Source organism: Melitaea cinxia, chromosome 29, assembly GCF_905220565.1.
Source record: "Melitaea cinxia chromosome 29, ilMelCinx1.1, whole genome shotgun sequence".
NCBI classification, from domain to species: Eukaryota; Metazoa; Arthropoda; class Insecta; order Lepidoptera; family Nymphalidae; genus Melitaea; species Melitaea cinxia.
Window position 1 is genome coordinate 6,906,111 of NC_059422.1, and position 22,552 is coordinate 6,928,662.

The 22,552-nt window shown below is 31.1% G+C and overlaps 1 protein-coding gene across 1 annotated transcript in view; it reads left to right on the forward strand.

Annotated features, from left to right (window-relative positions):
* Positions 1 to 10,136, forward strand: part of LOC123667770 — a 65,906-nt gene extending 55,770 nt beyond the window's left edge. The window contains exon 2 of the mRNA XM_045601609.1: positions 10,050 to 10,136. Coding sequence (XP_045457565.1) covers positions 10,050 to 10,136 — 87 coding nt within the window. The remainder of the gene's footprint in view (positions 1 to 10,049) is intronic.
* The last annotated feature ends 12,416 nt before the right edge of the window (positions 10,137 to 22,552 follow it).

Consider the following 22,552-nt stretch of genomic DNA (forward strand, 5'->3'; position numbering starts at 1 on the left):
TGTTATAGCCATTGAATTTAAACTAAGGTAATTACCAAAATTTTGTAACTATTAAACGCTTAAAGATTTTAGTAGTATCTATAGTAGGTATGTATTTCCTTATCTAAAATAAATTAAAACGCTTCACGTAAAAAAGCCTATAGTCAAAATCCGCTCAGTTTGTAAACGGATTTGTATTTATTTAACACTCGTGAACCAAATAATTGTTTTACTCTGAGGGTGATCTGATCATGTCCAACCCCATTACATCCCCTGAGAACATATAACACCAAATGTACTTATTAAATCTACCCTCATATTATAAATAGATATTTTCACTATTTAAGTGATGATGAGTTTTGATATTTGTTTGACAATTGAAGCCGTGATAATTTTTGATATTTGTTTTCTTATAATCTTTATACGATTTTGTAAATCTTGTTTTTACATATCTAATCAGAGATGAGATGTGCGATGCTTACGAGATTAATGTTATGTATAAATAAAAATAAATCGCTAAATGTTGACAAATAAATAAATACTCAGTTAAATAAAATTTGAGAATAACTGTATTTAACTATTTTTTGTAACTTAATAATAATAATAATAATAATATTCTTTATTGCACACCATTAAAAGATACAAACAAAAGTAGTATAATTAGAGGAAGATGTACAAAGGCGGTCTTATCGCTAAAAGAGCGATTTCTTCCAGACAACCTTTTGGTATAGGAAAGCGCATAGAACTTACGTTTGTTTATTCAAGACAATCGTGCATTTTCTCAACATTTCTCAACATCACGCATTTGAGAGTTAGCAAGACAGCAAAACTTTAGTAGGGTCGGACAGTAAATCAATACATATAATAAAAAAATAGCGGGTCGCTGTCTGTACATTTAAGATATATGTGGAATAATATTATTGGGACCTTTATCGACGCAAATAGCACCCAAAACAATGTTGGTCAGAATTTTTGTCTGTTTGTCCGTTTGTCTGTGCGTTTATGCACGCTAATCTAAGAAACCGCTCATTCGATTTATACGTGGTTTTTACTAATATATTATGGCAAGCTTAGCTTAATATTTTGTGTTTGTTTCATGTCAGTCGGTTCATAAATAAAAGACGTATGCCTACTAGCTAGTAATACAATAATATGCCAACTAGCTAGTAATACAATAAAATAATAAATATGTCATCTTCTAACGTTCTAAAGCTGACAAACTAATACAAGTAGCACAAGACAAAAAAAATAAACAAAAATTTTCAAAAACTTTGTGTATACAGACCACACAAAAACCACTTAATAATGAGCTCTTTTTTATACAATGCAGTTGTAAAACAGGGTTCAACGTACAATAGACATTGACTAGGTATACAAGTGATAACAAGTTCAAAATGAGCTGTCAATGTATACAATATTGTTCTAAAATACGGTTCAGCTTACAATAGCCATTTAAATATCCGTTTTGAAAGATCTTTCTTTATCAACATTTTATCAAGAATTTTTGGTTATATTTTGTAAATTTAATATTTTTATAATATATTATTTTTAAAATTAATAGATACAAGCTGATACTCGCGGCTTTGTATGTGTTATTTATTGTATTATCTTTTATTTTCAATCGTTATTTCACTTATCATATATGTAAAGTTAATTATTTCACCGTTATATATTGTCCGAATAATTAATCCGTTTATAAAATTCTTAACTGTAATATTATTTTACTAAATCAAGATAACGCAATAAAGTTAGACAAGGTTCAAGTATATCAATCACTACATAGTATAAAACAAAGTCGCTTTCTCTGGCCCTATGTCCTTATGTCCCTATGTCCCTATGTATGCTTAAATCTTTAAAACTACGCAACGGATTTTGATGCAGTTTTTTTAATAGATAAGTGATTGAAGAGGAAGGTTTATATGTATAATAACATCCATTAAATAGTGGAGAAATACTGTTATTTTTGAGGTTTCTAATGTGATGTCGTAAATAATTACATTTTTTCCGCTTACATTGCAAACGCAGCCTAAACCCTACTAGATTTATCAAAATAATGTACTAAGTATTGTACACATTGAAAAGGTCTACAGAAAACTCTGCTATGGTATATGTCTATCTCTTATGGATATCCCACAATAACATGTTTTTTGTCATTTACTTTTTACAACACATAATGGCTAATTTTCAAAGCGATTTTAACCAATACAGCATTAATCCTCATCTAATTAAATACATTGTTGATTTAATATAGATCTATATCTATATCTAGATCGGGAGCTGAGAAGGTAGTCCTCATCGGAGACATAAACCAACTGCCGTACATCGACAGGGATAACCTGTTCGAAATGCGGTATTGTAGACCAACCCTTATAACGACTATTTCGTGCGAGTTGTCGTGCACGCATCGTAACCCCAAAGACGTCGCCTTTGCCGTCAGTGAGGTTTACAAGTCCGTGTACAGCTCAAGCACAAAGATCCGATCTTTGCGAGTGGAGAGTCTCACAGGCGCGCGCATTCCTGTAGGAAGGGACCGAACCCTGTACCTGGTATTTACGCAAGAGGAGAAGAGATTGCTGACTGACCAGGGATACGGGTCCGGTGAGGGATCGCGCGTCTTAACCATTCATGAGGCGCAGGGCCAGACCTATGAGGACGTCATCGTCCTCCAGACAAATACAAGGAGGCTCAAGATCCACGACAGCGTTTCGCACGCTGTAGTCGCGGTGACTAGACACACCAACACCTGTGTCTATTACACCGACGACCGTGACGACGCAATTGGTCGCTTTGTGGCGAGGGCAGCGGAGATGACGGACAAGAAAATCCTTGAGCATAGTCTCAAGATGGCCATTCACCATAGAGATGCTGCCGTCATTGAGAATGTGCTCAAAATGTTGAAAAATGTAGAGGTGTGAAGACATCATTGTATTGTAAGTATAAATTATGCGTAGATAAAAGTGTAAAGTAAGTAATATAAATAATATAATGTAATTGTAATGATAAGGCTTTATATATTTACTTAATAAGATAGGATTAGTCATATAATATATTAATAAAAATTAAATTTATTTTATTATGTAGTTAGCAAATAAGTGTAAATATAATAAAAATAATTAGTATATAAGAATATAAAATAAGCAATATGTAGAGTAGTCTTGGTCAGTGGACTCGCGTCGACTTTTAGAAATTTGAAATTTTAAGACTAGTTATTAAGGCTTCTGGATTCTAAGTTGCGGTGAAGTACCGATGCATGTTAAAAAATAATAATAACAATTAATGGAATAACAAAAGCACGGGCATAATAAGCCTGTGGATATATCACATAATTAAAAAAAAAAAAATATAGATCTATATGGCTCTTTACAGCATATGATTTAAACGAATATTTTCGAAGATATTACAGATTTAAAAATTGCGGAACGTAGCGTTTGCGGCGGTTCCGGCCGGCTTTTACTCTAAAGTTAACGCGTGCGGGCCACGGGCAGTAATGAATAAATCAAAACTACTGGATCGATTTTAATCATTTTTTCAGTGAATGACATATGCTATAATTATATTTTATACCCGTGCGAAGCCGGAGCGGGCCGCTAGTAAATAAATAAAACAGAAAACTCTATTGCGATAGATCCAGTGGTATTTTTGTAATGTACACAACAACGGACACAATATTATATTATTTATCGAGAAAATATGGGTACGACCTTATTTATTTTTGAAAAATGCTTATTCTAAACATTAAATTGGTGTAATTGTTGTACAAATTCAAAGTACAACTAATACCATTGTTAATCCCGCCATTATTTCGAACTTTGCGGTTGACAGCTGCTGTCTGGCCATTTTGTATTTTTTTTTTTTGTTATTTACAATTACTGCTTTAAGTCGTAAGTCACGCGTCTTAAGACTTATTTTGGTGGATTTTTTTTTTGTAAATTTGGAGTGGTCAGCGTTATTCTTCGTCGTGTTTGTTATTATACAAATTGTTTGGACACGTGTTACAAAATAAACAACTTTTTTCACATTACCAGGTGTTATGTTACATGAAAGCTCTCGGCCGTTTAATATCAAACGACACGCGAGCTTTTCAAGTTTTAGAAAATTATTTTTGCGATGTGAGCTTCGATATTACGCCGTTATTATAATAATGAGTTCTAAAATTATTTCTGAACGAATTGATTTTCATTAAAATATATATTATAATGACTACCAGCCGTAATAGGCCTAATTAAGCCTCCTTAGAAAAGTAATTTAAAAAATGCTAATGTTACAGTACTAGAGAGTATATAAAAAAATCGGGCCATCTGATATTAGATTATTTTGTTAATAGCAGCTCGAGAGGAGCCACTAATACTTTTTTTATCGGGAAATATTTGGGAAAAGTTTATCTGAAAGTATGATCATTTTTGCTTTCGAATTTTTCATATATTGTACATAATGCAGGTAAAAAATCACCTTAATATATCTACTTATATAAAAATTATATTTTATCATATATATACCCACACTTATCACAACATAGTTATTAACCTAAAGATAAATTTCACCTAAGGGTTGAGATAAAAAGTAAGTTAGTGTCCCCCTAGTGTAGTAAGTTAAATCCCACAAGAGAAAAGCCGCTCAAAAATATCTTGATAATCAATTCCCATAGAGCATTGCGTAACAGAAATAGGCTTAAAAGCTTAATATCGACAAGAAAAAAGTTTCGTTTACATCCGAACGCCTTTACACCCAAGCTTTGATGTTATCGCCGAAAAAAAAAAGTCAATACGTCACAAAGTCACAATGGCGGCCATTAATGTCAAAATATTTTCAAAATAAGAACTCTTCGACGCTGGAGGCAACGCTTTGCGAATACCGCTTCACTATTTGTAATACTGCCTTTGTGTTTCGTCTGTGAAATTTGTTGAATGCTAGAGCGAGATAGACTGATGAGCTAGCTTCTACTATTTTGTTTTATTTTTAATAATTTTACAAGTAGGTAATATCTTTATAACGTTAAATAGGATGGTTAGTGGATGTTGTAGGATAGATAAATAAAAATAGCTGGAGATATGATCAGAATATATGACTAATATTAAATTCTTTATTGGTATCAAATTATTTTTTGTCAAAATAAATATGAAAAAAAAATTAGAAATAAATTGAACATACGTATATTTTAATTTACCCTAAGTAATATGAAATGAACTATATGAATTCATATACGTGGATTTTTTCATATTATTTTCAGACATTATCATATACTTCAGACATAGCTCTCCATATACACATCGGCTATGTTACTCTGAAATCTTCTCCTACTTCGAGAAATACCGTTATACCTACTAGCGAAATGTACAGACTGAATATACTATATATGATAAAATATATATACGAATTGAGAACCTGCTCCTTTTTGAAAGTCAGCTAAAATCGTGATGAAGCTTGCTACATACTACGTACCTTACGCTAGTCCTCATTAGAAAGAGATAGAACTACATTTTTTCTAAAACTCAAAAAGGTTCTTTCAAATCGTCCGATGGTTATCCTCACAGTTGGGTACTTTTTCGTGTGCCGCGGTATCGCTTTCGCAATTGTTATAAATTTACACAAATAGTCAATTTAAATTTGTAAAGTTAATTCAATTTTGCGTTGTCACTGAGGCGTCGGAAGTTATTTGATGTAAATAGTCAGATTTTTTGTGAACTTGGTTTTATTTGTGGTATTTTTTTTGCTGTATTTCAATAAATATAATACCCTGTTGTGTAAATTTACCGCACGCGTTAACAATATCGCAAAAAGGCCAGTTTGTGTGTCTCTTTATTATACTGAAAGGGCTTGTTTAGGTGAGATGGATGGTAATCTAGGGCATTTGTGTTTGAAGGAGTGAATAGGAAAAATTAGCTAACTAGGTTGTTATTATTAGATATTTCTACATGATACTCGCACTGTTATGTCTCTAGTTTATTAAGTCCTCTGTTTACGGTTACCTGCAAGAAATCACTTTTATTTATTCGGTCGCCATTGCATATTTATTTTAAATATTATGAAAGGTTGTAATATGTGTTTGTAGTTAAACTCCTCCGAAACGGCTTGACCGATTCTCATGAAATTTTTTGTGCATATTGGGTAGGTCTGAGAATCGAACAACATCTATTTTTCACCCCCCAAAATGTTAAGGGTAGTCCACCACAATTTTTTTTTAATTTTTAGATAAATTATTTATTTTTTATTTTATTATTGGCGTTATTATTGGCGTTGGAAAATACACACAACCCTAAATTTTCACGGGCAACATAAGGTCGGCAAACAAGCGTACGACTTACCAGATGGTAAGCAATTACCGTAGCTTATAAACGCCTGCAACACCCGAAGAATCGCGCGTTTCCGACCCTACCCCCAATCCCCACCAGGATCTCTAGACACCTCACTCACCACTCAACACTTATTTATTAAATACTATAAATAATAATAATATTTCTTTGTATTGTGTGTATTTTTCAAAGAAGCTAATGCAGAAGCACGGACAACGGTAATAAGTTTAAAAAAAAAATAAAGAAATAAAAACTCCGCATCTAAGAGTTACTTTATGTTACACATATTTAAAACATAGATTTAAGTCATTCTGAATGTAGGCGCAGCCGCGTCTTGTCTAACCAATCTGTACACTATAAAAAAAGTGGATAAAACCACAAATATAGTATAATTATACCTTAGGGTACATGCTTACATAAGGGCTTCTAAGTAGGTTATAATTAAAATAATCTATAAAAATTAATTGCCAAAATAATTCCCGAACGTCTGCAAGGAATGGATAATTCTTTCCTTGTGTTTGTTATTGTCAAGACACGATTTTTATGAAAAAATAAGCGATTCATTTATAACAAAAATATGGTGGTATAAATTACGTCGAGCGAGTTTGTAAATAATGCTTTATTTTAATCTTTTTATCAATACTAACACAGACAATTATAATTCAATTATTTAAAAAACATAATCTCATGACTACTAATAGAGCAAGCGGATTAACGATGCCGTTTGTTTAAATGTCACGCTGACATTAGAATTGGCGCGAATGCGACCACAGATAGGGTTTAAATCTTTTATTTGACAACGGGTGAATGTATTAGACATGAATGCTTAATGCTACAATTTCTATTCGAGTCACATATTTTTAAGAGCGGAAGTAAGTTTTTTATATGTAATCCCATAATGCCACTTTACAACATCCGGTATGGTTTATAATAGTTTTGTAATGTAATGTTTTTTGTAGATAACGGTTGAATTGGGGTTTTTAATGGTTTTTATTTATATTGAATGGTTGTTTTACAGATGGCGGAGTTTTTATTGATGTTTGTTGTCCGTATTTTTGAAATAGATTTATTATTGATATATTGTGATAATTTAATTTATAGTAATAATGTAGTTGTAGATATTTTTATATGATGCTTAATGTACTGTAAACAATTATGTTTTATGATTAAATGATGATAGATAAAAAATGATATATAAAAGACAAGGACTATATACTACACGGCGATATTGCCTTAAACGTAATTACCTAAAATATTTATGTAAACGGGCAATTTAGGCCAAAAATATTCTATCAAATCAATCCAATTAAACCATTACAACGATGTACGGGTTTACGGAGAAGGGGTCAAAAAATCGTGAAATACGTGTGACTTAACTTAGGGATGCCCTACTACTACTACTTACTTACTTCAGCCTATTTTAAGCTGTCTCCTGTTATTCCTCGTATCAACCGATTTGTATGTGGTTATTTGTGAGTTTTAACGAAGGTAAAAATGAAGCACTTAGCTAGTTTTTAATTAAAAGCCGTAATTAGCAATCTCCAAGAACTACTCAATTGTCCCCTTATTAAAATAATTACACATAAAAAGCGATCAATTAAAAATAAGTACAATTTGTGGGTATCTTAATGAGACTTGTGAGCTATAATAATGAAAGACGAATATGCAATGATGCTTGTTTACAAGTGTTAATGAGTGTTTATCTGTGCACGCGCATATTTTATGTAGGTATCCATTTTTAATTACTATTACATTGTGGGTAGTTGAACTTTTTGATGTAGTTAAGTAGTTGTATTACTATTAATAAATACGAATTTCGTCTGTTTGAAGGTATATATGGTGATTAAATACAAATGAACAGAAAGAAATTACAATGGACGTACTATGTTCATGTATACATGTATTCTTTGTATAGTGTTAGTAATTTCATAATGTCATAAAGCTTGTAACGTCACAATGAAGTGAATTTGACTTTAAATTAAACACAACTGCATGGAATAAAGTAGGTGTTTTTACTACGTTGCCTAAACATACAGTAAAATAGAGACGAGATGAGTTAAATTGAATCTCATATAATGCATAGCATTTCTAAGTCATATACAAAACAATAGTCAAATAAGAAGTAGTATTTTTTGTCTTACTTAATAACTTTTAAAACCTAATATAGGTTCATATTATGCCTTATTTTAACATATTTCATTTGTTTTTACTCTGTACACAGCCATTATTATAAAAAATAGAGCTACATTTGTTGAACATGGTCGCACATCGCCTAGACCGCGCTACATCTAAGCCTCGTAGTTGCGTGCGCGATCCGCCATTCGCGACGTGTGCGGTCCTTTCGCGCCTAAACGACATTCGAAATTCAAATACATTTTAAAATATTCTACCCGAATAAATTCCACTTTTAAATAATTTTAAATTTAGATAAAATTTAATTGGATATTTCATAATTCTTAATTTAATTAAAAGAATTTAAAAATTTCTTCTCAGTATAACGACACTACAAATTTTTAAGAATCTTTAAATAAAATTCGATATTTTATAATAATCTTAATTTAAAAAAAAATCGAACTTAGAACGGGATCCTTACGATATTACAATAAAGTCGTTCGCGATTCGAACCGATTCAAATCCGTTGCCGTTCCAAATTCAATCTGTAATTGGAACGCCGGTTCCATTTCCAAATCGTTAGCCGCAAAAATCGACACCACGAGCGGAACGTATAGGCTACGTTCAAACCATACGATGTATTATTTTTCTATAAACGTAAATTACAAAAATATATTCTAAAAAATATTATTATTGTTAGAAAACCGTGTATAGGTAATTGGCAAGTTAAGTCTTTCGAAACTTCAAATTAACTAAATCTATGTAATAAAAGATATGTTATTATAAAATTCTACTAAGATTATAAAACGTTTTTACGATTTGCTATAAAACTTAGTAGGTGGATTTTCAACTATCTACGTAAGTATGTACCTACTTACGTAGATTGTTGAAAATCCAAAATAACACCTAGACCACTTTTTATCCTGACTTAACAATTAGATCCGAAATTCTACCGTCAAAACAATGTTTGACAATTAGGACAGTACAAATTGAACGCATATATTTTAAATATAGAACGCATAAATAAATTTAAATATGGAACGCGTAAATAAATTATGAAAAATGTAAAACAAGTTCAATGTAAACACGACTTTTGAAAACAGAACGCGATTCTAAAATTCAAAAAAGGAACTACAATTGGGTCGTAGATACTTATCTAATGCTCCTAATGGGCCATTGTCTCCGTTCGGAATTCAAACTTTTTCGTTCCATGTTTAATTGCGGCAATTTTTACGGATGTCACTTGACGCCGGGCTTTTTAATCTGGCCCGTTTGAATTTCGAACGTCGTCTAGCTTTTGTCCTTTTTTATTTTCTATATTATTTATTTTACGTAGGTACTCGTTTAAGGAATACAGCCTTAAATTTTTTAATTATTGCTTAAACGCTTGTGTAATAAAAATGTGTTATCTCGTTAAGAATTCTTGTTAAAAATTAAACGTTCTGAATAACTCTTTAATTGTTGTAGAAAACGAGCTTAAATGTAATTAGTCAAGCCTGAATTTAAAAAAAATAATCTTCATTACCTACCGAAACATATAACTAGCATAATGAAAACTTATAGAACATTTTTTAACGTTTATAGTAAAAAAGTATATATTTTACTCGTGAACGAACGTGTATTGAACTCGTGTATAGAATTCTAACTCTAATTGTCTTCCTTCCCCAGAAACCAGTTACTCTTCGAGGTGATGTGATGACAAGCCTGCACCAGAAGTCCAGAAAGCATACCATGCTCTATGAGAGCCTTCATTGAGACTGTGGTACTTCAACGCAATGTTCAAAGAATCCAGTAGTCTCTCAAGAGGCTAAACTCAAAACGAAAATTAGCAATAAATATATGTCGTATACTTACCATAAAGAAAAAAAAGTTCTATGGTACCTATATACTTTTTTCAAGGAAAACAAGGTAAGTTTCTAACCTCAATACTTCTTTTAAGGAAACCTCAAGAATGAACCTAATTAAGTATTTACGGTTATTTACCCTAATCATATGCTATAAATAATTTTAAAAAAAATTCAACACCATAAATCCTAAACAATATTCAGCCAATTGTTTACAATTATAAACAGTAGTAAAATCAATAAACATCCATAAATTGTAACTACGGACAATAAACAAAAATTTTGATGTATAGAAAAACACAAAGGTACCGAGATTGGACCTTTCGTTTAAATACTTAAGTCGGCTGTTATAAAAAAAAAAGTTTGACACAAACAAATTATCCGCACTGGTTAACGTTTCTCCAAACAATGCATAAAAACGTCTTTTGTTGTAAACAATGCTATTGTTGAGTTACGTTTTACAAGACATTTCCCATGGCAGGTGAAATGAAATAAAATTAATATTATATTGATGTAATCATCGATAAAAAGTATATATATCACAAATATATAAAAAAAATATATATATTTTCATGTGTCAAAATTTATGCGCCATTACGGAAAGGTTCTTTCCGTGTCCTCATATCTATATTGAATAAAAAAGTAACGTCGAGGTATCTTTGCATTAAAAAGACCCAATTTTTTAATTCTTTTTTTATCAAAAGAGGTCCAATGAAAAATCGCGTACGATACGTGTATTGCCCTACCGGATTTCGAAATTCGAAGCTTTTCTGAACAAGAAAAATATGGAGTCTTTTTAAGTATTCAAAATTACATCGTTAGAGCCAATTTTCTTGCTTGCCTATGTGGTGGAGATATAATAATATTCAATAAAGTTGCGTGTTCATATCACGTCGGTGTCACCAATTTAGCGAATGAGCTATTTAACGGTTGAAGTAATATTGTTTAATCGCTAAAACTATATGTCTGACATATAAAATTATCAAAAAAAAAGGTTTTGATCTGTTTCTGATATGTTTTCTAATGTGATACAACAAACTATCTACCATGACTACTGCTAGTCTCTAATTGCTTATATAGGTATTATTATTTAAAAACTCACTGAAAAAACATATAAACACATTCATAGAATCTCATATACAACAATGTAAATAAGATTATATCTAGTAGTAACATTAACATTCCATATACTTTAGTTCAGACTCCGTAATTACAAATTAAAATAAAACAGTCATAAAAATATCTTTACTTCTACAAAGAGTTTTAAACAATTTACATACAGGTAGATAAAATATTTAAACGGACAAACAAATTAAGCAATAAAACAAAAAAAAATGTAAAACTGTTTCATAATTTATTTTCCATTCATACATTTGATCCTCATATAAAATGTAAGTATCTGTTATCCGTGACTCCGTTCACATAGAAATTTTTTATAGTATTCCATATTTTATAATATCGAAACGAATAAATTAAAAAAATGCAGCATTTTCCATTGATGCTTTGCTTCTATTGCTCATAACTTGATGTTATATAGCCTATAGCCTACTTACTACTATGCTACGATAAATAAAGCATTTGACGATAAAAGAATTAAAAATATAAAGGAACCAGTAATTCTGATCATGTTCGTCTTTTTTCTAAAAATTGTATGGAAGAAAGCGCTCTTTAGCAATAAGACCGCCGATTGTAAATATTTTTGTAATATATTTTTTAATATTTAAATCGACTATTTCTGCTTATACATTGAAGAAAATTTGTATTGTAATTATATTTAAGTTCCTAAGATAAGCGCGTTCAAACTAACATGCTCTTCAGCTGTATACTACTAGCTGTGCCCCGCGGTTTCATCCGCGTTAATTTGATTAAAAATGGTACTAAAATATTATTTAGCCTGCCTTGGTAAATGGGCTATCCGAAACAAAAATAATTTTTCAATTCGTACCAGTAGGTTCTGAGATTAGCGCGTTCAAACAAACAAACTCTTCAGCTTTATAATATTAGTGTATAAAAATTAAATTAAAACAATACACTCTCCTCTACCTCTGATATTCGAAACAAAACATTCCTAATTCAAATCTCTTATTATTTTTTTTCGATAATTTAAGACGTTTAACTCGATACGATAAAGTGTTTACCGACTTATTTCGAGCGTTCGAAATTTAAATACAAAAATAAATAAATTATAATGACTCTTTATATATGTTATATTTGGCGGCAAATGTTTAGTTAGACAGATAAAAAATTATAATGTAATATATATATTGTTGTATTTATTCGCGAACTTTATTTTTTATTTCTAAATCATTGTTTTATCTATAGTATCTAAGTATATCATAAAAATATATCATAAAAAAAAATTATACTGACCTTAAAAATGTTACAATTTTGACGATAAAAATGTGTTATTTTTGACAAATAAAAAATTAAATAAAAAAGAACAATGTTGTTGTACCTATTTATTCGCGTACTTTATTTTTGTTATTAAGACATAGTTTAATAGTATTATTAGTATATTTAATAGTATTATATATATCTATAGATCTTTCATTATTATTTCTACCAAGGAGCTTTTAATGTTCTAATTTGAAAGAAAAGGCGTTGCAGTTCTTTTTTAGTAACAATAGAAACGCCTCAAAAAGAAGACATAGTTACTATTATAAATTAAATATAAAAACAAAACAATTTGGGAAGGTAATTAGAATCACATTTAGGCGTCCATCTTTTTATAAAGATCCCACGATACTTTGTTTAGTCAAGAGCGAGTAGATTTTAACGAAAGAGGTTCTACAGTAAAATAATAATTAAAAAAGAAGTTTTATTCATTATCAAATTATGAAATAAAGCTTATAAATATAATAAATAAATATTTACTTAAATATAGGTAGTATATATATTTTTTTATTATTATTAATTAATTCAAAATACTTTTACTATCTCGTATTTAGGGCACAGCAGAAAATTTCCTGCTCAAATAATGGAGGTTAGTACCTTGACCTTACAGAAGATCACAGCTAAATAATACTGCTTTCAAGCAGTGTTGTGTTCCTGTTGGTAAGTAAGGTGACCAGACCTCCTGGGGGGATTGGGGGTAGGGTTGACAACGCGCTTGCGATGCTTCTGGTGTTGCAGGCGTTTATAGGCTACAATAATCGCTAACCATCATGTGAGCAGTACGTTTGTTTGCCGACTTAGTTATATTTAAATGAAAAAGTAGTCGCTATAGTAATTTCATACGCGTTTGTTTAGCTATAAATCGTAGCTTGATGTTTTAAATCATATAGCCCTAAGAAATCAAAAAAAAAATAGATTCAAGAGATGATGATACAAACATACTGTTTGACAAATTATAATTAAAAATAACATAATATATTTCTAGTACATCATATATAAAAAAGCAATGATCAAAAAGCCGCCCATGTCATTTTGGAAATAAAAAATAAATATGTCCATCCCTCTTTCTAACATATTCTAATAACTATATCTATCTCTCTCGTACAGCCAAAATGGTGGATACGGTTTTAATAACGCAAATACAATTTGACCCTTATTTTAATAGTTTTTATATAAAATCAGATGTCAGAATAAACTGGATGGGTCTAGTGTTATAGGCAACGTATAATTTACATGAACAGAGTAAAATAATAATTATCTATGGTTTTTTTTATGTCAAAGGGATTGAGGGTGACCATGTTTGCGTCCATGTAGCGGTTGGCAGAGGTCCCGCTTTCTCCTATTTAGTTGTAAATTAATTTTATGAAAACCTACAAAAATGTTAAACAGCTTGAAGCAAACATATCCGTATAGGTCCAGCTTAAAAATTTTATCCAAAAATCTATGTAAATAAAAATTAATGTTGCTAAGCGCATAACTCGAGAATGGCTAGACCAATTCGGCAATTTTTTTGTATGTTCTTTAAGGGCCATGAAAGGTTAAAACATTATACTAAAAAATAAATAAAGAAATAAAAAAAAATTACTATTAACTTTTGACAGAACGAAGTCTGTCTGGGCAGCTAGTTATATATTTTACATTATACATTTTTATGATATTATAAATTACACGACGACTTTATCACCTAGACATTATATTATAACGCATATTTTATAATTGACAAAAGACACAGGCGCCGTCGCGGCCGCCAACTAATCAGAGATAATACAAACTAAAATCATTATACAACCGTAAGCTTAAAATATTTATGTTAAAACAGTAATTTTGTAAATATAATGTCCGCTAGTCCGGTATATTCTCATTATATTTCATTGTTATTACATGAAATGACAGAAGGAAAAAAATACGATTATTATTACAGAACATTATATGAACGGGATTAATATTATTATTTTTTTACGAATATGGTAGTAAACAAGCGTTACAGTCACATGTTAAGCGGTTACCGTGGTCTGTAAATGCCTGCAACACCAGAAGCATCGCAAGCGCGTTGCCGACCCTATCCTACAATACTCACCACAGGAACACAACACTACTCTAGAGCTTAAAGAATTACTCTAATATAATAATTATAAGAGTTACTATATTTATTTTGTAGCTATGGATTGTGTAAAAAAGTTAAATAACATTATAAATAAATATACTTTCTTTCACAAGTCATACTCACCCTACTGTCAAATCTATCCGCCATCTTGGATTATAGTTTTTTGTTAATCATGGCGGTCAGATGACTTCATATAATCTATGGTCCACGATGAGTCTATATTATCTATGATTTTCAACAAATTGCTACGACCTTTTTTGTTGATATTCGTTATTTATGGCCGGGGAAAAATAAATTTAAGAGATAACATACTTACCTTATTACACATACCTACACACAAGTTTAGTATCTATATTAATATTTAAATTTGATCAAATCGTTCGTTTGTTTATTCTTTAATTTTTCAGTTTCTAAGAGTTGTATCGTTATGTTTTGTGGCATACACTTAGCCATATTAAACATGTTTAATTAGGTTAGGTGTATGCCATAAAACGTACGAAATGAATGCCTTTAGTATCAATTGTACTAACATTATATATTAGTGCATATAAATAAAGAAAAAACATTGTCATATTTAATAACCTAAATAACTGAATTGTACGTATGCCAAAGCTGGGTAAAGCCCCCGAAATCCTTCTTAAAAGGCCTCTAAACAGGAAAAGCATTAAATCTTAATCCACCACACCACTCGACTGTTGGGTGATGAATAACTTCCCAACCAGGTGTCACAACCAGAATCGCAAATAAAAGCGGGTAATATTTAGCTCTAAGCCTTTAGCAGTCCGACTGGAGATGTATTAACCTTGCAGAAGGTTACAGCTGAACAATACTGTTTTCAATCAGTGTTGTGTTCCTGTGTAAGGTAGAGAACTCCTGGGGAGGGTTGAGGGTAGGATCACGCTTGCGAGGCTTCTGATGTTGAAAACCTTTCTCTTGAACCACTTTATTTACTAAAGAAAACCGCATCAAAATCCGTTGCGTAGTTTTAAAAATCTAAGCATACAAACAGCTTGAAGCGACTTTGTTTTATATCTACTATGCAGTGATATATTAACACGTGAAGAACAGTACCTACCCCTTTTTACGAAAACTGCACGGACGGAGAAGTATGAAAGTGCGTACACTTATAGTTTATATAGAGGAGTACAGAATGCTAATATTTTTTTTAATTATACATAAAATACATAAAATCAATAAAAAAAACATTACACACACTACCACGTATTTGACACACACACCGTAGGTATATACTCTCATATATATACTCTTTTGTTTATTATTTTAGAAGTATTGTCTTTGATAGAAGAACTATAATAATGTTTAGACTTATAATTTAAATTAATTATGACCACTAGTCTTATATTAATCGTCGAAATGTATAACGCGTAACTTCTGAACGACCGCGCCGTATTAGATAAATCTTATTCTAGTTCACAATATTACAATTTATTAAATAATACAATCATAAAGGATTTCTTTACACATCATGGCGGGAAACATCAAAACGTCCACAGAATAAAAAAAAAGTTATAAATTACAGTGACAGACAGATAAACAATTACAAAATGTTTTGACATTTCCATTTGCACAATAAACGGTTTATTTATTACCGTCGGTGTCTTTACGCCCCATTTTTTTAGATATATATTTTTTTTCTAAATCTTACCTGTACTCGCTTGGGTGGTCCCTGTCATTATTTTCCCCTTTTTTAGGTGTTTCTTTTTACTGCGGTTTTCTGTGTGAGTTTCTGCGATTTTTCGTCAGACGCGCCGATGGTTTATGATGATTCTTATCGGAGTTAAATTGTTATTAATTTAATAGGAATTTGTTTTTATGTATTTACGAGTAAGTAAATATATTTGTAATACCAAGAAATTTTAAACGTTTTTACACATTATTTAATAACTACTTGACCCGGTGACTTACATACCGTCATTTATTTATTTTTTCGTATATTTTTCGCATTAACAAACACAAAAGATACCAATTTAGAACCATTTAATCAAAGTTAAGCGCGTATACATTTCAGTGATTTGTTGTGATTTAAATACATTTATCTTTAAAACTGTTAATTTAAATTGTGATATAATAATAATAATAATCATATTTCAGCGGTGCATAATTTTACATTGTTGTTTTTGTGTTTCCAGTCTTTATTTTAAATATTATTTAATTTTTTTTTTTATTTTTGACCGACGGGCGCGTTTCGTGTGACACCAGTGCTTCCTTCCTCGTCTAGACGTCTACGGCTGCCGGCTAGTAGCTACACTCCGGTCCGACCATACATAAAAAAAAATATAATACAAGGAAACAATAAAAAACTTCGTGCCGACGTGTCAATTGTTTTCAAGAAACCTCGTTAACAAGAGTTCAAGAGTAACAAGAGTTCTTTATTTTAAATTATTTATTTATTTTATTAAAAGACGTGTAAGAATATAAATTACAATCACTAATAACAAGATGCCACATAAACTCATTCGAGTTGTACCGGACATCAGTATTGGCGACATTATTAGTATAACTGGGTGACATAATATATTCGAATTAATATTGAAGTACTTCAATCTACTATCACAGCATTTATTAATTTACTAGCCGACCCGTGCCCACTTCGTTGGGCGTTAATTATTATTTTTGTAATGCAAATATATAGTAAAGTTTTCATTTCGCTCGCATTTCTCCGACTTGACTTACATATACTATTATTTTTAGCTGAAATTTTTGTTCAATAACAATAAAATATAGCATATATCTATCCTGAATAGTGTAGCTTTCTGTTAGTGAAAGAATTTTCATGATCGGATCAGTCTTGCAAGATTACTTACTCCTTACAAACAAAGTTAGAAACTGTACCTCTCCTTTTTTATATATATATCACTAGGTCGGCAAACAAGCGTACGGCTGATGGTAAACGATTGCCGTAGCTTATAGACGCCTGCAACACCAGAAGCATCGCAAGCGCGTTGCCGACCCAATCCCCAATCCCCCCAGGAGCTCTGGTCACCTTACTCACCAACAGGAACACAATACTGCTTGAAAACAGTCGGGCTGCTCCATATTCTCTATTATCTCTGTATTATATTAGTATAGACAGTTTTTATCTAATTCTAAATATATTCTTACTACAATTCTTGAATTTAAGAACTTATTAAAGAAACGATTACTATGTAATATTTTTGTTTTTATACGAATACACGAGTATACACGAATTATGTCTTCACAAAATTTTTTTGCCCCTGTGACTATCATAGATAGGCTAGTCGTAAATTAATAAGTAAACAATACAAAGACAGAATTAGATTTACATTTTTAAAATCAATTCTAGTTTAAACATTTCGCGTAAAATATTCATTCATATAATTTATTATACAACTAGGTCGGCAAACAAGGCGACGGCTCACCTGATGGTAAGGGATTACCGTAGCTTATAGAAAGACGCCTACACCAGAAGCGTCGAAAGTGCGTTGCTGACCTTACCACTAGTCCCAGGAGCTCTGATCACCTTACTCACCACAGGAACACAACAATGCTTGAAAGAAGTATTATTTAACTGTGATCTCCTTTTTGTAAGATACTTTCTAAATCTGGCTGCTCCAGATTTTGAACAGGATGTTTTCTGCTGTGTCCTACCACATCATATTGCAAAAACTTTACCTTATAAACCATACGTATATTAACCACCTTTTGAACCTCACCACAAACAAACAGATACACATTAATATTATCACAATCACACACATTATCCTGAACCATAATTGTATTAATATAAACGACAATACAAAACGCAACACTATAATTTAACAACAAAAAATATATATATTATAATTAGACATATTTCTTCGAACGATATTAAAGATGACCACACGACCACGTCTGACCACCGGAAGTCACCTGTCATGTGTGGTCAATACACGAAAATCACTTAAATTTCATTTAAACACTAAAATAAACGAAATTATTGTAAGTATCATATGGCGCGGAGAAATTCTGCAATTTTTTGTGTGTCCTTAACTTCTTTGTAAGCATTGTAATATTTTTATAACGTAAACGGTTATTCGACCATTGCGAAACAGATTTTGATAAATTTTAAAATGAATAAAGTTAATGTAATAGATTACATGTAGGTAGTTGTACAAATAATATAACATAATGAAAGCATTTGTTTTATGCTTTATTGTACAGCTCAAATTTTTATGTTCTTTAGCTAGTTCTGTTTCAGCATTCCCTTTATGTATTATAAATGCGACAGTTTTGTGTGAATAGATGTGTGTCTCTCACTCTTTCACGCATGAACTACTAGACTGATTTTAATGAAACTCGGTACGTAGATAGCTGGAGAATCCAGAATAACAGATAGACTAAGCTAAACCCGACATTCCCACGGGTTGCGGGTATGATCCTCGCACATGACAAACATTTGTGTTGGCCATTCAGATGTTTGCCGTGGTCTGGGCGTTTGTGCAGTCCTTCTAGATCTCCCCACCGTGCCTCGGAGATCACAGTAAGCCGTCGCTCCTGGTTGTTATCATGTAACCCGCCGTGGAACAACGTGGTGGATTAAGTTCTGATCCTTCTCCTACATGGGGAAAGAGGCCTAGGCCCAGCAGTGGGATATTACAGGCTGAAGGGAGTTCCCACGGGATTGGAAATTACGCGGGTAAAACAGCGAGGTGCAGTTAGTTATCTATAAAATAATGTGAAGTTGTAAGAATGAACCTTAATTTTATTATTATTTTTTTTTTAATTTACTTATCAAATAAACAATACTGTACTTATTTATTATATATTATATATTGAACCACGTATAGCTGCCGCAATGCTACGCATATGGATTTACTGGGAATTAGTCTACATACCTACTTGTTACTTGTCGTGTCACGATGTTTGTCCGGGCCGATGTCCCAAAATACTGGACCGATTTCAATGAAATTATGCACAAATATACAACTTTGTTCAACTTCAAATAAATTTTATATTTTATTTCGATATAGATAATTATTATATTTAACAAACAAAAATATGGCGGTCCAAAGTTCGCCAAGTTTCTGAAGTCAAACTTTCTTCGCAGTTTTCTTATTTTATCAACTCGTTCCTCAGTCGCGTTGCTCCAGATTTTAATCATGATATTTCCTGCAGTTGTAACTCAATAATACCGTATAGCTTATCTTAGAAAACTAGACGATCTATGTCTATACTAATATTATAAAGCTGAAAAGTTTGTTTGTTTGTCTAAACGCGCTAATCTCCGGAATAAATGGTGCGATTTAAAAATTTATTTTTGTTTTGGATAGCTCATATTTACCGATGAAGGCTTATAGCCTTTTTTCCCTCAAATTAACATAAATAAAAATAAATCGCTAAATGGATCGCTGGACTTGAAATCGAACAACGATCGATTCGACTATTTTTTTTTTTGTATTGTTTTCTAGTGTTTACGCGAATTCCACTCATTACAATGAAATAACTATCTTACACTTATAGTTTATAGGCAACCACGGTCACGGTACGGCATGGTTGCTGTAAAGTATCCGAAACTTCTAAAAAATTTAATTAACCGCGATAAAATCCGTAAAAGTTGTTGCATTATTTTATTATTATTTTTATTATTATTGGTTTTAATAATTTCTAATACTTTGTTAAAGGTTCATACGAAATGATTAATCAAGAAAATTGCCGAGATAATTGGAAAATTTCAATTGACACAACGATTATTAAAATTCCAGTCATTGGAAAATTCGCCAAACAGAATAACACCTCTAAGATAAAAGAAAGTCAAAGACAAGTTACAAAAAAAAAAAAAAACAATTAAAAAAAATTTAAAAAATAAATTAAAACTTAAATTTTCGACGAATCTTACACATATGGTATTATAGTAAATATCATACTGAAAAAGAACTGAACTATATCAAGCCAGATAAAAAATAAAATTTAGACATTTAAGCACAAAAGCTCACATTTCTTTTATTACAATAGCTTCATCCAACCTAAAACGCGTGTTGTAATTTTAGTCGTTTTAAACTGTTACACAAATTGCCGTACATCGTTATAGTTGTTCAATGAACGGACAAATTGTACAGTTTCCACGTTAAAACTATGTTATTATGCCTTGTTAAATAAATATTAAAAAATATTTTGATTGTTGGTTGATGTATTTCTTCGTGTGTTTAAGAAATTAATTGAATTGAATGTCTTGGTTAATGTTTTGTTAATGTTTTTGTTTGAAATGTGATTATATATGTTTGATATTTTATTGCAGGTAAATAAAATATATAATATTTGTATTTTGTTTTTATTTTTAATGTCCGTTTTTAATATTAAAATAAGTGCTTTTTACTAAATGCATGTGGATTTATACACGGTACATATACCAAAATAACATTTTTTACAATTTTGGCTGTCTGACTGTTTGTTCCGGCTGGACTGATTTTGACGGGACTTTCACTGGCAGATAGCCAATGTAATAAGGAATAACTTAGGCTACTTTTATTTTAGAAATTTATTTATTTTATAACTCTGCGAACTGTACAATAACTTTTTTGTTAAATTCCACACGGACGAAGTCGCGGGGCAAGCTAGTCATCCATATTTATAGACTTAGTCTAAAATAAAGAATTGTTATTATTATATTATTATCTAATATATAAAATTCTCGTGTCGCGGTGTTTGTAGTTAAACTTTTCCGAAACGGCTTGACCGATTTTCATGAAATTTTGTGTGCATATCGGGTAGGTCTGAGAATCGAACAACATCTATTTTTCATACCCCTAAGTTTAAGGGGGGGGGGGATTAAGGGGGTTAATAAGATATTCCTTAAGGTCCACGGAAGTTTTTAATAATAAAATTTTTTTTAAAAAAATTAATGTTTACTGTTAACTTTTGACAGTACGAAGTATAGTCCGGGCATCTAGTAATTAATAAAAATAGGCGCATATGAGAAAATTCAATGGTAATTTTTTAAAAATAGTCCCCCTATAATTTTTTTTTTATACTTTTCTTTATTCTTTCAAATGTTGAAACCATTTTATAACCTTTCAAACCCAGTCTAAAATAACGGAAAATAAAAAAGATAGTTTTTTGCCTGTTTAAGAAAAAAGCATGTTTGTAACATACTTTTTTTTTCGAAACGAAGCTTCTTTGATATGTTGTGGTAGGTGGAATTGAGATGAAATTAAAATAACTAGTTTTAAATATTTGGTACCATCTGATATATACTATAGAATACCCATATTTTTCACAAGTTCTCATTATCATTTTCAAATGATTCGCGGGTTTATACACAAATATCTGAAACTACACACTGGAAATATATTTGAATGTGAAAACTATCTATGCCACTCTGGTATTCCGTTGAAAATGAAAAGATAGTTATTAAAACTGCATAATATTCCGTAAAATAATCTAAAACGTAGAAGTATACTTATTAGCTAAATCGCGTAAGAGCCTAGCGTAGAATAAAGTCTTAACTATTAACATTCTTTGAAAAAGGGCCCTTAGCCTACCTGTGTGATATTTATTAGCAGTTGTTATACTTTGTAGTCATTTTGTATACGAATTAATTTACTATTTAAATAAATTCTCATGTAGTTACGAAATTTGAAGCAAGTAGCGCCATCTGCTGTTGAGAAGTAGCATAAATGATAAACTGCTATCTATGAAAGAGTAGCAGATACTGTAAAACAGTTTTGTAAGAGTACTCATAGATGGCGCTACTATTCAAAATGATTTAATACTACGGAATATAGATGTCTCTGATCCTTTGTAAGTGACATCTATTAATAAGAATTGAAACTATTAACGAAATCATTTCTTAAATCGCCATATCTTCAATC